At 44.5% G+C, this 20,149-nt stretch overlaps 1 protein-coding gene across 1 annotated transcript in view; it reads right to left on the bottom strand.

Annotated features, from left to right (window-relative positions):
* REXO1 (RNA exonuclease 1 homolog) overlaps positions 1-11,140 on the bottom strand; it is a 62,430-nt gene extending 51,290 nt beyond the window's left edge. Inside the window, exon 1 of the mRNA XM_034755083.1 lies at positions 10,996-11,140. Within this exon, the coding sequence (XP_034610974.1) occupies positions 10,996-11,038 (43 nt within the window). The 5' untranslated portion in view covers positions 11,039-11,140. The remainder of the gene's footprint in view (positions 1-10,995) is intronic.
* Positions 11,141-20,149: the final 9,009 nt, after the last annotated feature.

The raw sequence follows: 20,149 nt of genomic DNA, 5'->3' as shown, positions 1-20,149 counted from the left end.
GAAATGCCTTTCATACTCCAAGTCTCTCAAAGCTTTTTACAAAATAATTAGTCTGAAAGCGCAGAGACTGTGTGGGCAAAAGCGGTATGTCACTATGTTCCGAGTGACAGCTCAAACTGTCTTCAACGTTCAGAACGCAGGGCATTACTTTGAAAGAATGAATATTATTTTGCATTTACATAACATCCTCCCCCCCGAAAGATCCCAAAGTGCTTTACAAACCAAATATAGACAGCGCTTCTGCAACGCAGCCATCTTTGGGTAAGGGTGGCAATCTACCAGCCGTAAAATCTTTCACATCCACACCTGGTGCTTAATACCTAACCAAAAAGACAGCTACACAGTGTGAACTGAACTCAATTTACCTTCCTCGGGAGGAGGAAGGGCTGAGTGAGTCCTACAGTGATTTTAAAAGGTGGTTATGGAGAGTCTCAGGCTAAGACTATATTTCATGCTACGGCAACAGCGCTGTTGCACTTCAGTGTGGACACTCACACTGCAATGGGAAGGGTTCTCCCCTCTCCGAGAAGCCATAGCTAGGTCAGCAAAACAACTCCTCCATCGAACTAGCGCTGTGTACACCAATGATAGGTGCAGCTAAGGTGGGGAGGGATAGCTCAGTGGTTTGAGCATTGGCCTGCTAAACCCAGGGTTGAGAGTTCAATCCTTGAGGGGGCCATTTAGGGATCTGGGGCAAAAATCTGTCTGGGGATTGGTCTTGCTTTGAGCAGGGGGTTGGACTAGATGATCTCCTAAGGTCCCTTCCAACCCTGATATCCTATGATTCTGTGTAGATCAGGCCTCAGTGTTCCCTTCTCCAAAGCAGAAGACACCTCCAAGGGAGATGGCACATAAAACCAAAGGTAGACAGAGACCAAATTCTCAGGCTATGTCCACACTACAGAGCCTATGCCAACTTAGCTAATGTTGGCCTAGCTGTGTGGGTATAGCCCCCTAGTGTAGACGCAGCATACACCAACAGGAGGAGTTTTTTATGCCAGCAGAGAACAACACTTCCCCAAACGATGTTAGCTGCATCTACGTTGGGGGTTTTGTCAGCATAGCTATGTTGCGTGGGGGGTGGAGAGTGGCAGGGTTCACACCCCTGATGCCAGTATACGTTTTAAGTGTAGACCAGGCCTCAGTCTAAAGAGAAAGAACTGGGAAGAGACTTGGGGCATGGCTACACTTACAGATGTAGAGCGCTGTGAGTTAAACCAGCCATCGGGGACCGCAGTTAGGGAAAGCGCTGCAGTGTGTTCACACTGTCAGCTGCAAGCGCAGTGGTGTGGCCACATTTGCGGCACTTGCAGCGGCATTGGGAGCGGTGCATTATGGGCAGCTATCTCACAGAGCACCTCTTCCCACTCTGGCGCTGTGGCTTATGGGAAGGGGGGGAGGGAGGGGAGGGGCATTCTGGGTCCTGTCCCAACGCCCTGTGATGCATTGCTTCACATCCCAGCAATCCCTGTGCTTCCGTCCACATTTGGCGCCATCTTTCAATGTTTTTTGTACTGCACACTCGGTCTTCCCTTTCGGTCTGCAGGAATGGATCCCGAACTGCTGAGGAATATGCTGATGGGCCTCGCCAGCACGTCACGAATGGCAGTCGAGTTACTCAAGCTACAAACTGACAGTGAGGAGTCCGACGACGATGTCGACTCGCGTAACACATATGACACGAGATTGCTTGTGGCATTCATAGACATGCTCACCACCGTGGAAAGCCACTTTTGGGCTCGGGAAACAAGCGCTGAGTGGTGGGATCACATCGTCATGCAAGTCTGGGATGACGAGCAGTGCTTGCAGAACTTTCGGATGAGAAAAGCCACTTTCATGGGACTGTGTGCTGAGCTCGCCCCCACCCTGCGGCGCAAGGACACGAGATTGAGAGCTGCCCTGCAGGTGGAGAAGCGGGTGGCTATTGCAATCTGGAAGCTGCCAACTCCAGACAGCTACCGATCGGTCGCTGACCAGTTTGGAGTGGGGAAGTCGACCGTTGGAATCGTGTTGATGCAAGTTTGCAAGGCCATTAATCGCATCCTGCTCAGATGAACCATGACTCTGGGTAACGTGCATGACATTGTGGATGACTTTGCACAAATGGATTTCCTTAACTGCGGAGGGGCGATAGATGGGATAGATGGTTATATCCGCATCCTGTACCCTCCATAACATTTGTGAAGGGAAGGGTGAAAGATGAACTTGGAGGTTCAACACCTGGAGGCTGAATTTGAACAGCCAGAGAGCAGGGCTATTAGAGGGGGCTGCAAGGATTAGGGATGCCTTGAGGGAGCAATTTGAGGTTGAAAGCCACCAGTAATGTCTGGTGGCCTGCATGGGAGTGAAGTGCAGTGGTTCCAATGTGAGTAGGAATCTGTGTTTGCTACGCTGACTTGCAGTGCCTGCTGCTCTCCTGGGCTAAGGTATCTTTTACTTTATGCAATAATAAAGAATGTTTTCAAATGCATTTATTGAAAAGAAACACAACTGCTTGGGAAACAGAAAGGGTAAGGGGGGTGGGGTGGGGAACGGTTCAATCACAGATTTGCGTATGTCCTGTTATCATACTCAGCCTTCCTGTCTGGAGTGCTGTGCAATGAGTGCTGCACTTCAGGATGGCTGTACTGCATGGTGATGGGGGTTGAGTGCAGAGGGTAAAGGTGGTAGTTTGCAGGGCTGGGTGGTGAAGCTACAGGTGTTGGATGCAGCTGGTGGCAATAAGAACCCGGATGTGAGGGAAAGTGGGTTGGAGGTGACATGGGGGCACAAGGGAAAGAGTTTTGGGACAAGGGCTGCAGGGGGGTGGGGGCAGGCGTGGTAGTGCTCCACCTGCATTGCTACAAGCGCCTGTATTCAGTCTGCTTGGCGCTCCATGATGCTTAGCAGTCACTCCATGCTTTGGTGCCAGCGATCCGCATTCTGCTGGCGGACCCTCCTTTCACTCTCCCACCACTCCTGCGCTTTTTGATTTTCATTAAGGGACTGCTGCATTACTTCATGCAGCATGTCCTCTTTGCTTCTACGTGGCCGCTTCCTAATTCTTTGGAGTCTTTCGGACGGTGATAACGAGGATGGCTGAGATCTCAAGGTTGCATCTGTAAAGCCAAAATGCAACACTTAACAGAGGCAGCATTGTTCACACCAGACAGAGCAATGATTCGCCTGTACTTAAAGACAAGCACAGTCTACACAATAGGAGAATTTGCCCATCCTAAAGTGAGCGCACATAACCCACAGGAGCCCCAAAATGGTGAGTAAGCACCGGGGCAAGGGGGACTGATTGTTTCACGGCCGTATTGTCCTCTGGGTTTCTGTACCTTGGGGAGAGCTAACAGCTGCAGGAGGCATCTATACTGAACACTGTCCTCACATTTTCCACAAGAGTTCGTCCGGGAAGATCTCACTGCTGAGGGTGACTTGGGAAGCAAGGAAGGGTCTTCTACTGCAATGCGGCTTCTGCCCTGGCCCATACGCAGCTTGCCTGCGTGCAGCAATGGCCCCCCCGCCCCTCACGGCACAGTGGCGCGGACATGTTAGCCTGACTGGGACAGGGAGCACAGTAGCTCTGCCAAGGAACCTGCCCAAGTGGATTGCCCAGCTTCTGCATGAGACCTTTGAAGAGATCACTGAGGCTGATAACCGCGATGTGAGAGAGCACATCAATGCCCTATTCCGCATCTAGGCATGCATGCAGCCCTAACCTTCCTCGCCCCAAGAGCCCACACCGAACAACTTCCTTCCCAAAATAAAAGCCGCTTACCGGACACCTCCTCTGGTGTTTGTCCTTCCCCAAGCCCCAGCCACTGCGACTGGCTACCTTTCCCCTAGCTTGAGAACAGCTCCTGGCTGCACGCATCTAGGGATACTGGGCTGTCTCCCTCCTCCTCAGCACCCTCGCTCCTGCTTTCCTCCTCCTGCCTTGTTGAACTGGGCTCTGAAGTGTCCATGGTGGTCCTCCGAGTGGAGGTGGGGTCACCCCCAAGTATCGCATCCAGCTCTTTATAGAAACAGCAGGTCGCGGGAGCAGCACCGGAATGGCGGTTTGCCTCACGGGCTTTGTGGTAGGCATTCCACAGCTCCTTCACTTTAACCCTGCATCGGAGTGCGTCCCGGTCATGGCCCCTTTCCATCATTTCCCTTGATATCTGCCCGAAGGTATCGCAATTCCTACGGCTGGAGCACAGCTGGGACTGGACAGCTTCCTCCACCCAAACACTGATGAGGTCCAGCACCTCACCATTGCTCCATACTGGGGATCTCCTGGCGCGTGGAGGCATGGTCACCTGGAAAGATTCGCTGAGAGCACTCCACGCCTGGCTGAGCAAACAGGAAGGGGATTTTCCAAATTCCAAGAGAATTTAAAAGGCAGGTCTGACGGTTGGTCACCTGAGGTCAGGGCAGTAGAGTTCAAAGTGATGACCAGAGTGGCTAGAACAGGCATTGTGGGACACTTCTGGAGGCCGATCAGAGCGCATTAATAGACAGGGCATCCACACTGGCGCCGCGGTGCTCCAGCCAGGGTGCAGCGTTCTGCGTCTTGACTAGGTGGATTACCAGGAGCGTTCCAGCCACGGAATCCGGGCGCTCTGCGTGCCTTGCCAGTGTGGACGTATCGTGAGTTAGAGAGCCCAGGGCTGCTTTAATGTGCTCTAACTCACAAGTGTAGCCATGCCCTAAACTACCGTGGTGTAAGGCAGCATCAGGACTGTATAAGTAAAAACCACCCCCTTAACTGAAACAGTTACACCAGTACAAAAACCTATGTATTGACCAGGTTTTAGACTAATGCCGTTTGTATTGTGATACTCTAATGTACAAATCAGTTTATTTTATTTTGTACACATGTTACTTTAGTGGAATGATCAGTTTGTGAGCTACAGAATAAACCCTGAAAACATCAAGGGTCTTGTGAGATTTCCTCTTAAAAGAGCTCTTTTGTGTGTCGGTGGATGGTTTGATTGGATTACACAGAAAATGTGGTATCTGATCAGCTTTATTCCTATATAAGACACTTGCTTAAGTGAGCTCCACTATAGTAATTAGGGCTGTTACCTTCAGTCGTGATGTGTTTGCGGATAAAAAAACTCTTTGCTGTATTTCTAGTGCATTAAGAGTGAATGTCTAGAGTAAGGGAAACTAAATAAGCTGCCTCAAGTCAGGCCACTAAGGGCTGGTCTACACTGGGGGGAGGGGGGCAGGGAATCGAGCTAAGTTACGCAACTTTAGCTACATGAATAACGTAGCTGAAGTCGACATACTTAGATCTACTTACTCCGGTGTCTTCACTGTGGTAAGTCAATGGCTGACGTTCCCCCATCGACTCCGCTTCCACTTCTCGCTCCAGTGCAGTACCGGAGCCGATGGGAGTGCTTGCCGGTCAATTTATCGCATCGATGCAATAAATCGACTCCCACTGGGTCGATCGCTGCCTGTCAATCCAGCGGGTAATGTAGACATGCCTTTATTTAAGCACCATACTGTAGACTTAATATGGAACCTAACTTTAGATGCTTAAAAATCTTGGCCATTGTATTAAATGCAAAAAGAAAAAATCTTCATTTGCTTTTGCATTTGTTACTTTCAGTTCAGTACATAAAACATTTAAGAAAAATCTTTATAGTTAAGGAAGATAACTGCAAAATAAGTGATCTAGTTTCTGCTATTTCAGCTGTATAATAACCCTATGATAATTCTGCTAAAACAAAATGGGCAGATTAAAGGTATTACTTAATGAAATTTCTCTTTTTTGATGAGAAGTTACAGAGATTCCTCCCAGGAATATCACAGGGCAACCAAACTTGAGATAGCAACTCCCTGTCTGTTATTGTAATTATGATCAAGACACTTTTTAAAAAAAAATTCAAATTATTTTAAGAATAAATACATCTTAGAATGAACATATTAAAATACATCTTCCAATGCATCAAAAGGAAGTAAAACAGAAAAAAATCATTCCTTTTAAAAACCATGTTATAGCCCAATATAAATGCTGATCACTAAAACCAGAAAATTTACTTAACTCAGATATATTCCAGAAGAAACCAGTGTACTTTGAAATGAATCCCTCTTAAAACAAACAGCTTTTCTGGGCAAGAAGAATAGAAAACATGGAACAGGCTTCCACAGAAAGTTAGGGTTCACCCCCCCCCCTTAGTTGTAGTTATGATGGTGGTGTTGGTTTGGGAGGGGGGGTGTCAATTCTGCAATGGCAATGTTATTCAAACAGCTTCATTTAGGCTAGGAGCAAAAGGCTGTAGCATCTTCTGCAGTATAATGGTCATTCTAGTTATTGCAACACAGAGGAAAACAGTAAACAAAGACTGACATTATTTATTAAACATAATGCAGCCAGTACAAGGTCGCCTATTTGATTTAAAAACTTATTTTACAATGAATCATTCTGCATCAATAGATGCTTTGTTTAAAGGCAACCTAGGAGTGTATCTATAACATGCTTTTTATTCAGAATACAGAGCCCTGCTGTTTGATCAATTCTTACCACGGAAGTTTATAATTTTGGAAGAAAACAGGCTGGTTTTTGCATCTGTCCCGCTCAAGGGGGAGCACATATCTCACTCTCAAAGGCAGCACCAGCTAAAGGAGCTAAGAGGTAGCTGCAGGGGAATCAGAAATATTAAAATTTGGGGCAACTGAAGTCTTGCAATGCAAGACTTGTAAGCAAGACATCAGTCTTTCATTACAGTGACTATCAGTCTTGGACATCTAACTGTTCAAGGAAGCTGTTTGAAACATTTTCAGAAAAATAGCCCTTTTTGCTACAGTCAGAGCACCTATGCTAGATTAACATCATGCTTCTGTTTATAGTGTTAGTGCTGACCATACCAACAACCTCTGCAATTACCAGAAAAAATGATCCCTACTGGAAGAATATTTTTGAGCTTTGCCTTTAATATTTCTAGAAAAAGAAAGGCAATTCCCACAAGACGATGATATTATTTCACAAGAGGCTTTGTTTTTCTGTGAAAATGGCAAGATTTCGTCGTACCAACAAAGGCTTGGCTCAGCAGGTTTAACTTAGTGATAAAATACCACAAGTATGTGCTGGTGGAAATGGTGACTTCTGGCAAATACCCAAAGCAGAGTTTGACAGCTTTGCACAGCTCCAATGGTGAAGCTTAAATCCCCTAAAGGGCAGAAAATAATTAATAGTAGAACATTTCAAATAAGTGGCTCAGATTAAGGAGGTTTGGGAAAGGGGTGCAAAAGCAGAACCGAAAGCAAGGTTTTTTTTTATTTAAAGTACAACTGCAGTCAGAAAACTCACAATGTATCCCTTCTTATTCAATGTACCTGCTCCTTGTGTGTAAGTCTTACCTGCGTGTTTATTCATTCACTGACAGTGCACCTAATGCACTAGCATCCAAGCGCATTACAAACATACACAAGTATCAATTTATAAACAGAAGAATGAAAGAAGACAATGCCTTAGCAAGAGATTTGACAAAATTGCCTCAATCACTTAAATTGTCTGATTTTTTTAACACACTATTGTTACAAGTAACACCGAATGTGTCTAAGTGAAAGATTAGAGAAACAGCACTATATTTTTTTGAGTTTGCTTACCTAGCACATCTGACAGCACTTAGTGTATTGTAAGTTCCAGGCTTTTTCCTGTATAGACAAACAGTTTCTCCCTGTCTGTGTGGATCTTTCACACAGCAACAGGGAACAGAGAAACACGATTATTTTTTAAAAAGGCAAAGGGTAATTGTAAAATCATTGGCAGGGGAGACTGGGCAGACACAGTATCTAATTTATTTAACTTATGTTTTAAACTGAGTAGATTTCAAAGTGGCAGCGCCCCCTTTAAACTCAGGCTTCAAGGGTGCATCTGTGACGGGTTCCCGCCAGGGTGCCACCTGGAACTGGGGTACCACTGAGCCCCCCGACCCACCAGCCTGGGCTCCCTTCTACACTGTACAGTACTGCTATTGACAAGCTGCCAACCCTCCAGGCTTCACCAGCATACATACAGGTAGACACACACCCAGCTGCAGAACATGCAGACAGATTCTTTAACCAGCCCCTGCATGGGAAGGCTTCAGCTAGGGCACCTCCCAGTTCCTAAGGAACACACCCCCTATGGAGTATAAACCCAAAATTATACTGTCTTGTGCTGCGTAAGCTCATAAAATTCGCCCCCTCCCTCAATGTGGAGAGGGATTATGCAACAGCTCTCTTCCCGAGTTATGATTCCCACACGCTGGTTTTAGATAAAGCAAAAACAAGTTTATTAACTACAAAAGATAGATTTCAAGTGATTATAAGGGATAGCAAACAGATCAAAGCAGATAAACAAAAACGCAAAAATAAACTAAATAGACTGGCTATGAAGAGCAGATCCGCACTCTAAGTGATGACACAAGCAGGCTGCAGACTCTTAAGGGGCAAGCTACACTTGTTTAAAGCTTGGAATCCCCAGGTGTTCCATTCGTAGGCTGAAAATCCCATTAGCCTGGGTCCAGCACTTCCCCCAGTTCAGTCTTTGTTCCTCAGGTGTTTCCAGGAGTCTTCTTGGGTGGGGAGTCAGTGGACAACCAAGATGACGTCACTCCCCTGCCTTCTATAGCTTTTTCAAATGGCAGGAACCCTTTGTTTCAAAGCTTGGTTCCCACACCAGTCAGTGGAAAAATACTGACATCCCAAGATGGAGTCCAGCACCAGGTGACCTCGTCACATGTCCCACAGCCATTCCCCACCGGCTGTTTGGAGCGCTCACAGGAAGGCTCACCAGGTGGGAGCGAAGCTTCTCCTAAGGCCTATTGTTTCTTTCTAATGGCTCATTAACCTGAATGGGCCCTTCCCAGCCAGCCATCTAGACTGAGAGCATTTTGCCTAGTGGGCATTGCCCTGGAATAGCTACACGTGAAATACATATACAGACAATATTCATAACTTCAGATACAAAAATACCTGCAAACAAATAGGATATCATATTCAGCAAACCATTACCTTTCCAATGACACCTCACATGCCTTACCTTGCATAAAATACATCATTATGATATCATTAATCAGACTAGTATCACTATGAAGAATATGGAATGCAGCATCCCACCATCCACACTAGGAAAAAGGGTTAGTTTGCATCTCCTCCTCCCATCTTAGCTAACTTGCTGTGGACAAGGCAGGGTTTTAACATGTTAGCAGGTCAAAATAAATGCTATATTTTACCATACGTTCACTAACACATGGTAAAAAGCCACCTTTTTTCCTAGTAAAGATAAGGCTTACGAAGCCACCAAAGCGAGCAAGGTCAACAGTCTCTACCAAGAACATCTCCTTGACAGTTCTCTTTTTGCTTCCTGTTCACAAGAGGGCATATCTAACCAAGTGCTTGCTTTACTCTCACGGCACTTTCAGAGATAATACTGCGGTGAAAGAGGCTGCTGAGTTCTATGCTGCCTCACACAGACCTCCTCAATGTCAGCTAAATCTTTATTGCTAAAAGATGCAAGAGGTCAAAATAACAGATACAGAAAATAACTGACAGCTTCCACTGTTTGTCAGGCGTATACAAAAACAATAGTTTATGCTCCTTCCATTGCAACTGTTATTAATGGCTGTGGTGATGTGAATGATACAAGTATACAAAAATCACCAGATTAACATCAAGCTTTATGGCAGGGAAAAATCTTTCCAAGGGGGAGACTCACAGTAAGAAGGAAATTTTCAAAGTTGGGCTAGAACATCACAAAGAATTTAAATATAAAACTATATTTAAAGAGTGCTAGTGTACTTAACAGAAAAAGAGTGCACAAAGGGAAGACAAGTAAATACTGGGACTGTTGCCCTTGGATCAAAGTGACCTTCCTACCCCTAATCTTTCGTACCAGACTGACTAGTAGTTTGGTAACTATTTTACGCCCTGTGACAGGATCTTAAATACGGTTACATTCTTTAAAAGGAAATCTAAAGACCTCCAATTGGCCTGGCTTAAAAACAATTATTTTCCCTCTAGTATTAAAAAAATAAAGTTTAAATTAACTATTTTGAAAAAGCACAAGCTGAGGGTAATTTTCTCCGATTCCAGAAAACAAAAGCACCGGTAAAGTTTTCAGAGCCCACTACAGAAACGGCATGTCAACTTAAGGCAGCTACTTCAAATAATTATTAGGACGTTACAATTAGCAGAACCAAAATAAGAATCTTTTAAATATTCTGATATCCTCTCTTCTCATTCAAGAATCTCCTAAAAGTTCACTTTTGCCACAACGGCCACCAGAAGCAACAATTTTTTCTCTGTTTAATCTTCAAAGTCAATTCCTCCCTCTGGGTTTCTCATTATGTCCTTTCTTCTCAGTATCTGCTTTTTATTTTTTAAACTCTTTAGGGTATAAACAACCTTCTTTTCTATATCTTGTGCAGCACTTAATTAAAAAGATGTAGCACTTCAGTGGAAAGTCAGCAATTCTGACTTCTAGAAGAGCAAAACTAAAGTTAACTGACATATAAAAAGAGCAGTTTTCAAACTTGAGGGTGTTACATTTTTAAAAAATATCAAGTTACCTATGAAAAAGTTTGACTAAAAACAAAACTCAAACTGTATAAAAAACACCACACATTTCACTGACTCAAAGCCTATATTAGAACAAAATAACTGATTTACTATTTTCAAACACCTGCAGCTCAAACTTTCCAGATACCACAATTAGTAAGTACAACATTCTTCAAGTGGTTTTAAGCATGGAACTGATGAGTTAGCATCTCAGAAAAGGGTCAGATCTTTAAAAATATGGGAAATATTATATATCTATAACCTCCAGAACAGGACTGAGGTTTTGGGGAGTTATTTATTTAGACGTGATTAACTATTCTGAGTGACAGAACATGATGTTAATGCAAAAAATACTTCAATAGACAAAAGTTTGCTTGTAGAAAGCATTTCTCTATAACTGCTTCATGTACTGAAATCCATATCAACTCACAAGCCAACTCCAAATATACAATAATAAAAATTTCAAAGAATTACCTGATTTCTCCACGGTTAATAAATAATGAAGATATTTGTTCATGTTTTGCTTGAGGATTTTAATATCTATTTTGTATAGTTAAGGCACTCAAACAAATGCTTATGTCACAATGTGCTGTTGACCAGTACACTGACAGCACCTTCTGGGTCCCAAAGATAATTGTGGCAGGAGGGCAGGACATAGAAACTTGCTGAAGTCCCGCCCCCACCCTCATTTACTCTAAAGCAAAATTACCATTTCTACGACAGTTTCTCCCTCCTCCTGCCCAACCCCCTTCTCAGTGTTATTAATATCACCGAGGGGAATTTTTAAAAATCTAATTTATTTTCAATATTTACTCTACTTACTTTTTATATCACTCAGCTTAGACACTGAAAACTGACTAGTCAATTTCACTTCTTGGTTTTCATGCATTAATGCAATGTCGCAAGGTTTGATCTGTGAAAATTTCACGGGAACCATTTAAATATGAAACAAAATATTTCTAATTAGAGGGATCTATAAAAGCCTTTTTGTTAAAAAGCATGCACAAAATCTAATTACTGAGCCTAAATTACCTAAAAGTGTGTCCATTTAACATCATAGAGGCAGATCTCAATGGACGACAAAATTACAAAATGTAAAGATAGTTCTAGTGAGTTCAATGGAACTCGTTGCCTGAGTAAAGCTACGGATGCACGTACGTGTTTGGAGGATTGGAGGCTAATTAATGGACCTTTTACAATGCATAAAATAAATTTAGGATAACAGCCTCTGATAGTACTGAATAAATGCTTCCAAATGAACACTTGCCAAAAAAGGCTTTAGAACAATCAGAGCTGGATTGTGCCTGGTTTTATGCAAGTGTAAAAGGGAGAGGGTATGGGGGAGAAAGAAACAACACAATGAGCCTTCCTCTCCACCACAACCCTACAGCCCTGAGAAGAAGCTGCACATAATCTGGTCCTTGCATGAATCTAAGCACAAGGACTTCATGAGGTTAGCTGTGACAGCAGGACAAATCTCTCCCAAGTGAGTGGGAAGAGCCAGGGATGTGCCTCCACCAGTGGAGACTTCCCTGAGGGCGCACGCATTGCACGTTTGCAAAAGGTGGCACAGTAATAATGCTTCCAGGAACGGCAGACCGCATCATGTCTGTACCAGCTGAAGAAATTTTGCTTCAAGTAAGTTTCACATTCTAGCAGAGATCAAACATGGAAGATTTCCTCCCCCCCAAAATAAACATTTTAGGAAGTTATGAACATGTGAAAACAGAAGTTTGAATGGAAACTGTTTTGCATCTTTACCAAATGCGGGCACTACATGCAGCCACTCTGAAAAGTGAGGTATTTTAAAAAGCTTCATATCACATTCCCCATTCACAGGGAAGTGAAAGATGTTACAAAAGAATAAAACATTCCAAGGGGCAAGTAACTTGTTGAAATCTCAACTGTTTTGCCATGTAACATTGCTACATGATTTACCACGTCTGGCAATCTAATGAAATGGCAAGACATCTCTGACTACTGCAAGACCAAAATGAAGATCAGTTTATTAAATGAAAAGACATGCTCTTGACCTTGCTATCAAGTGGTCTGTCAAGTGGTTTTCCAGTCTTCATTTCACAAATCACAGCTGTAATCATTACCTATCTTAAGTTGACAGTATTTTTTTTTTTAATTATTTTCTTGAATGCTGACAGATAATAAGCCTTTGGAGCTACCAGCCAGCATGACTTTCTAGAGTCTTTAGAGAGCCTTGTCAAGAGATTCTACCCAGTCTTTGAATCCACTTAAGTATGAACATCCACAATCAAAGCCTGCATTTAATTGATCTGAACTCGAGTCTACAGCTCATGTACACTACGAGCTAAGGGTGTGATTCCCCTGCTCGTGTCCACATGATAGTGGGAGTACAAACAGTAGTGTAGCTGCAGCAGCACCAGCATGGGCAACAGAACGCTTAGCTGTGCCAAGTTCAAACCCACCTAAAACCAGTGCCCATGCCTCTGCCGCTGCTAAACGTGCTACTGTGGCTAAACTGCTATTTATACTCATTACGCATTTCACTCACTTCTTTCCGAAAGTTTATAACAGGTTTAAGAAAAGTATTTAATTTAAATGTATAGGAAAGAAATGCAAAGGGGTGTGTCATCAAGCTTTTCCATGCAAGCACCAGCTAGTTCTCTGCTCCCTATCCTACCTAAAGAGATAAGTAAAGTGTCTTAAACTTCTCAATTGTGTTACTAACACGTCAGTTCTTAAAACAAAGGATTTAAATTTATTTCTCCCTTCCCCAATTCTTCATTTCACTGAGCTAGGTCACCAAAACCACGTTAATTTAACTTCTTGGTTTTTACTTTAGCAAAATGCTACAAAGTTTCCAATACATACACTGCAGGAAACTAAGTATTTTCACTGACATTCTTTAAATTTAGTAATAATATTTCTATTAATAGTTTTATCCTTTAATATTTTGTATATTTTGGTAATATGCTGCTTCTATCACCATAGCAACTGAGAACCTTCTATGTAAAACTGATTGGCAATAGCAGAGTTTCTAGGCGACTTCATGAATCCCTTTTTGCTTTATTAAAATTTCTGCTTGGGGTATGGTTAGGTTTTTGGTTGGTTGATTTATTAATTTTGGGTGTCCATGCTTGTTTTTGGGAGGGGGTTTTAGGGAGAAGGGGCAGGTAGAAGGAGGGGTTATTGTGTCGTTCTTGTGATGACTGAAAGGCTTTGGCAAAATGGAAGGTTCTGCAGCATCTCCTAAAGGGAGACTGCCAAGTTGTTTTAATATTTAAGTTATCTCTTGTATTTTATTATTACCCTGCACTTCTACAATCTAAGCCTCCAGCATTTTACAATTAACCCTCAACCTTCCTGTGAGGTAAGTATTTGTTTTACAGATAAGGAAACTGAGGAACAGAGACATGAAGTGAAGGGCACACTGCATCAGTGACAAAGTCAAGAAAAGAACTAAACAGTCCTGGTTCCTACTGTCCCCAGCGTTAATCACTAGACTATACTCCCTCCTTTAAAGGAATTCTCAAGGATATGTATTAAATCTAAAGAATTTGCAAAGTCCTTGGAAGCATTCTAAGCATATAATCCACACAGTACAAGAAACCACCACAGGTTTTTGATCTTTGTTTAGCAAAGAGACTGTCTCATGGCTTAGCCTGGTCCACTACCACACAGCTGTTCTACACAATGTAACTATCCGTATGTATTGTTCTAATGTAACTGCTTCCAGGCTAGATGCTAAAACTTCTGCTCTTTCAATCCTACTCTGATAGCAGACTCACATAGGTGATAAGAACCTTAGAAATCCATAACTGGATTGTAGCTTGGTTTTGAAACCAGGACAGAGAGCACCCGGCTTCTGAGCATGGTCTTGGCCTGATCAAAAAAGTCAAGTAGAAATAAGGTTTGATTTTCTTTTTTAAATGTTCACAAACAAAATCTTTGTTATGCTTTATGACTTTTCAGCTCAAACAAGCTCTAGACTTTCACAAAACAGAAAAACTGAACAAATAGCTGGGGGGGGGTGTCTCCCAAACCATAGCTATAGAAAGCAATGCTTTTGGGGGGAAAAGACAGTTCTTTGCTTCCTACATTTTCAAAGCACTTCACAAACATTCATTAATCCTCACACGCCCTCTAATGTGCCAAGTGGATATTGCCCTCATTTTACAGATGGAAAAGTTAGGGCAAGACATTTCACTTAAAGTCACCCAGCTAGTCAGTGGCAAAGTCAGGATTAGAACTCAGGATTTCCTGATTCCCAATCCTGCGCTCAACCTTTCACACAATGCCTTCTCCCAAAAGGCATATCTGATATACTATTTCAAGGGTATTACACATCACCCCCAGTAACTTACCCCCCTTTCAGGCAATATTTTAGAGATACGCCCCTCAAACCGGGCACTATTTCTATTACTGCACAAATGGACCCTAATGGTTAATAAACAGAAATTAATATTTCTACTCCAACTATTCATATACTTCAGTATCCAGTACCCCTCAATGGGCCAAATCATAGAATCATAGAAGATTAGGGTTGGAAGAGACCTTAAGAAGTCAAACCCCCTGCTCAAAGCAGGACCAATCCCAACAAAATCATCCCAGCCAGGGCTTTGTCAAGCCAGGCCTTGTCTAGGTCACTCTAGATCCTACCCCTCCCCTCCAGTGTATCTACCTCTCCCCCGGCTCAGTGTCATCCGCAAACTTGCTGAGGGTGCAATTAACCCCATCATCCAGATCATTAAGGAAGATGTTGAACAAAACCGGCCCCAGGACTGACCCCTGGGGCACTCCACTTGATACCAGCTGCCAACTAGTCATCAAGCCATTGATAACTACCTGTTGAGCCCGACAATCCAGCCAGCTTTCTATCCACCTTATAGTCCATTCATCCAACCCATACTACTTTAACTTGCTGGCAAGAATACTGTGGGAGATTGTATCAAAAGCTTTGCTAAAGTCAAGGTATATCACATCCACCGCTTTCCCCATATCCACAGAGCCAGTTATCTCATCACAGAAGGCAATCAGGTTGGTCAGGCATGACTTGCCCTTGGTGAATCCATGTTGACTGTTCCTGATCACCTTCCTTTCCTCCAAGTGCTTCAAAATGGATTCCTTGAAGACCTGCTTCATGATATTTCCAGGAACTGAGGTAAGGCTGGATTCTCCTTCTTCCCTTTTTTTAAAGATGGGCACTATATTTGCCTTTTTCCAATCATCCGGGACCTTCCCCCATCGCCATGAGTTTTCAAAGATAATGGCCCATGGCTCTGCAATCACATCAGCCAACTCCCTCAGCACCCTTGGATGCAGCGCATCCGGCCCCATGGACTTGCGTATGTCCAGCTTTTCTAAATAGTCCTTAACCCATTCTTTCACCACTGAGGGCTGCTCACCTCCTCCCCACACTGTGCTGCCCAGTGGAGCAGTCTGGGAGCTGACCTTGTCTGTGAAAACCGAGGCAAAAAAAAACATTGAGTACTTCAGCTTTTTCCACATCATGTCACTAAGTTGTCTCCCCCATTCAGTAAGGGGCTCACACTTTCCCTGACCACCTTCTTGTTGCTAACATACCTGAAGAAACCCTTCTTGTTACCCTTCACATCCCTTGCTAGCTGCAACTCCAGTTGTGCTTTGGCTTTCCTGATTACACCCCTGCAGGCTCAAGCAATATCTTTATACTCCTCCCTAGTCATCTGTCCAAGTTTCCACTTCTTGTAAACTTCCTTTTTGTGTTTAAGCTCACGGAAAATTTCTTGGTGAGAAATCATAGATGGGTTTTCCCTACAAGTAAGGGGACAGGAAACTCCCCAAGTTTCCATTTGCTGGGGTGCTTTCACATCAGGGAGGGAACGACTGGCATTTGAAACCTCTGTGCAAGGCTGGAGGGGGCTCATCTTTACAACCTGCAGATTTTAGAAGCTCTTCTTGTGGAGACCACGGCTCCGCCATTTGTCACCCTTCAGAGGGCAGGAGTCCAGCCCACTGGGAGTGCACTTGGTAAATTAGATATTTTAATGCTATCCCCCATCAACAATGCGGGGGGGGGGGGGGAGAGAGACAATACTACCTGCAGTTGAAGAGGGAAGGAGAATGATGCCATGAAGCAGGTATTCCCTTGTATGCCCTCCATTCACCTAGGTCTGCCTGGGGTTCATATCTTCTACTCAGGCATGGAGGAGTAGATGATTTGGACCCTTGTTTTAAAAGCTCAGGGTAGATCTACACTTACCTCCGGGTCCGGCGGTAACAATCGATCTTCTGGGATCGATTTATCGCATCTTGCCTAGACGTGATAAATCGATCCCGGAAGTGCTCGCTGTCGATGCCGGTACTCCAGCTCGGCGAGAGGAGTACGCGGCATCGACGGGGGAGCCTGCCTGCTGCGTCTGGACCCACGGTAAGTTCAGACTAAGGTACTTCGAATTCAGCTACGTTAACGTAGCTGAATTTGTGTACCTTAGTTCGAAGTGGGGGGTTAGCGTGGACCAGGCCTCAGTAACTGCCTGCAGTCAATCAGACTCACTCTCCTCATCCCTCCGCACCGTGATCTGCATTGGATAAACTACTGAATATTTTTTGGGTGGCACACTAGTAATGGCAGGCCCAATATACTCCTTGGGCATCATGGTTGACCTCAACCTCAGAAGCAAACACCCTGTATACACTGGATTTGTTAGAGCATTATTATTCTGTACCCTTGATAGCACCCTTGGGGGGAAAAACCATTTGCTTGCAGGCTGCTTTTTCCACTGCTCTTCTTGCCCAAGGATTACAAAATATCCGGTTTTTAATTTTATTTAGTAAACATCATGACATGGACATGAAAGGAGATATTGTGTCTGGCCTCATATGTTTTCATGATCTTTTGTAAGGCTCTTTTAGAATACAAGCAATTTAATTGACAGACAGCAACTCATCTTGAATAAGAGAAACTGATCTCAAAAAGTTGGTTGCTTGCTAAAGAAAGTCAGAATACAACAGAGAAAACACCACCCTCTAGCGTAAATTTTAAATGTAACCTCACAGATCAGGGGAACTACAATACTGCACATGAAAGGAAATACTAAATCCAAGCATAGTCTCTTTAGTCTAAATCCATCTCAGATCAAATGAGCTATAACAAAAGGGTTGTTCCCTCCCCCAGATTTTAAAAGTAGAGTACTTTGTTCTTAAAGACATTACACACGCTAACAGTAGCAGTGCCAGTGGCCTCCTATTAAAGGCAGTGCCTTGGAGTCGATTTATAATTACTCTCCACTTCTCAACCCAAATCCACATATATAAAAGGGTTCTACTGAAAAGAATCCCTCACAAGAAGAATGATCAAACAAACCAAGGTTATCTTTCAGACATCATACAATCATGAACGTATAGATCCTCTATCATCAAAAAGGAACTCTAGGTGCTGTACGTACTACAAAAATTGCTTCACATACCACTGAATAAAGTTGGGTCAGGTCGGGGAGTGGGGGCAGAGAATTGGTCCCAGGCACCTAAGTCAGTTAGGCTCATTTGAAAACGCACACAAACTGATGGACAAATATTTCTAACGATAATAATCGAAATGTACAGATAGGCAAAGTAAGAAAAATGCAGCTTGAGAACTTAGAGTTTGATTTAAGAATATCAACACTGGATTTTTTTTTTTTTTTTTTTTGCACATTGTGATGTTAGCAATTATTTTTTTAACTGTTATAAAGCTTTAACCTTTTGAACCTCAACATTTACTGTCATTAAATAATTACTGTCTGACCCCCCCCCCGCCATAATTTCCCACAACTGTGAAAATTTAAATTAATAAAAAATGCTTCAAGCCCATAATTCTGCACAACTGGGAAGTTTTAAATTGATAACAATCAAAGAAGATGCTTAAAAACCAACCTCAAGTGTATCCACTGAAATTATAACAAAATAAAAATTGACTGTGAAGCTTAGGTCTATGAAAAGGTCACAAAAGCAGCAGGATGAACAGACTAGGTGACTTAACACGTCTCCGCTATGCCTATCACCTCCATAATGAATAAGAAAGGACCCTTGGAGCATAACAGGGTGAGGGCTACCCTGAGAGGGGTTTCAGTTAAGAAGGGAAAGGAAACTGTCCCCTCAGCAGACCTGTAATTAGGGACAGGGTGACTGTGGATGGGCGATACATGGAGCTCTCACTGGGGAGTGAGGGCTGGGAACGGGGGAAGAAGACTGGTAAACGGAGCTGTCACTCTGGGGAGAGCTGCAACCTGTCCTTATGCTGGGAGGAGAGGGGGAAGAAGGAACCTGTCATGTTTGGGGGGAGACAAGGAACTTGTCATTATTTGGGGGGAATGCAGTGGAGAAGGAACCTGCCACTAAATTTTGAGGGAGGATGGGAGGAGAAGGAACTTGTCACTATATTTTGGGGGGGGGGGGGGGAGAGAAGGCACCAGTTGCTACATATTAGTGGGGGAAGGGAAGGCACCTGTTACTATATTGGGGAGGGGGGGAAGACACCTGTCACTACATTGGGGGGGGAAGGCACCTGTCGCTACATTTTAGGGGGGGGAGGGAAGGCACCAGTCGCTACATTTCGGGGAGCAGGAGGGAAGGCACCTATCACTACATTTCGTGGGGGGGGGAGGGAAGGCACCTGTCACTACATTTCGGGGAGCAGGAGGGAAGGCACCTGTCACTACATTTCGGGGGGGGGGGGGGGGGAAAGGGAAGGCACCTGTTGCTACATTTCAGGGAGCGGGAGGGAAGGTACCTGTCGCTTCATTTCGGGGAGCGGGAGGGAAGGCACCTGTCGCTCCTTTTTGGGGGGGGAGGGAAGGGACGGCACCTGCCGTTACATTTCGGGGAGGAGGGAAGGGAAGGCACCTGTCGCTACATTTCAGGGGAGGGGGGAAGGTACCTGTCGCTACATTTCAGGGGAGGGGGGAAGGGAAGGCATCTGTTGCTCCTTTTGGAGGGAGGGGGAGAGGGAGGGCATCTGTCACTCCATTTCGTGGGGGGGGGGGAGGGTAGGCACCTGTCGCTCCTTTTGGGGGGGGGGGGGGGGGGAAAGCACTTGTTGCTCCATTTTGAGGGGGGGGGAGGAAGGCATCTGTCGCTATATTTCAGGGAGGGGAAGGAAAGCATCTGTAGCTACATTTTTTGGGGGGGGAAGGCACCGGTCGCTATATTTCAGGGAGGCAGGCACCAGTCAGTATATTTCAGGGCGGGGGAGGGAAAGCACCAGTCACTACATGGGGAGGAGGGAGGAAGAAGGCACCAGTCAGTATATTGGGAGGGGGAAGGGAGAAGGAACCAGTCAGCATATTTGGGGGGGGAGGGGAGGCACCAGTCAGTATATTTCAGGGTGGGAGAGGAAGGCACCGGTCAGTATACATCGTGAGGTGGGGGCGCGCGCCTGTCAGTATATTTCAGGGTGGGGGCACCTGTCAGTATATATCGGGGGGAGAGAGAGAAGGCGGCAACAGCCAGTATATTTCGGGGGCGAGGAGAGAAGGCACCGGTCCACTATATATCGCGGGGCGGGGGTAAGGACCTGTCAGTAGATATCGGGGGGGGCGGGGAGGAAGGCGGCACAGGTCAGTATATACCGGGGGGGGGGGAGGGAGGCACAGGGAGGTGGAAAGGGGGGGGGGGGGGGAAAGGGAGAGGGGGG

Source organism: Trachemys scripta, chromosome 22, assembly GCF_013100865.1.
Source record: "Trachemys scripta elegans isolate TJP31775 chromosome 22, CAS_Tse_1.0, whole genome shotgun sequence".
Classification (NCBI taxonomy): domain Eukaryota; kingdom Metazoa; phylum Chordata; order Testudines; family Emydidae; genus Trachemys; species Trachemys scripta.
Note: the sequence above shows the minus strand (reverse complement) of the source record. Positions and strands in the feature narration are given on the sequence as shown.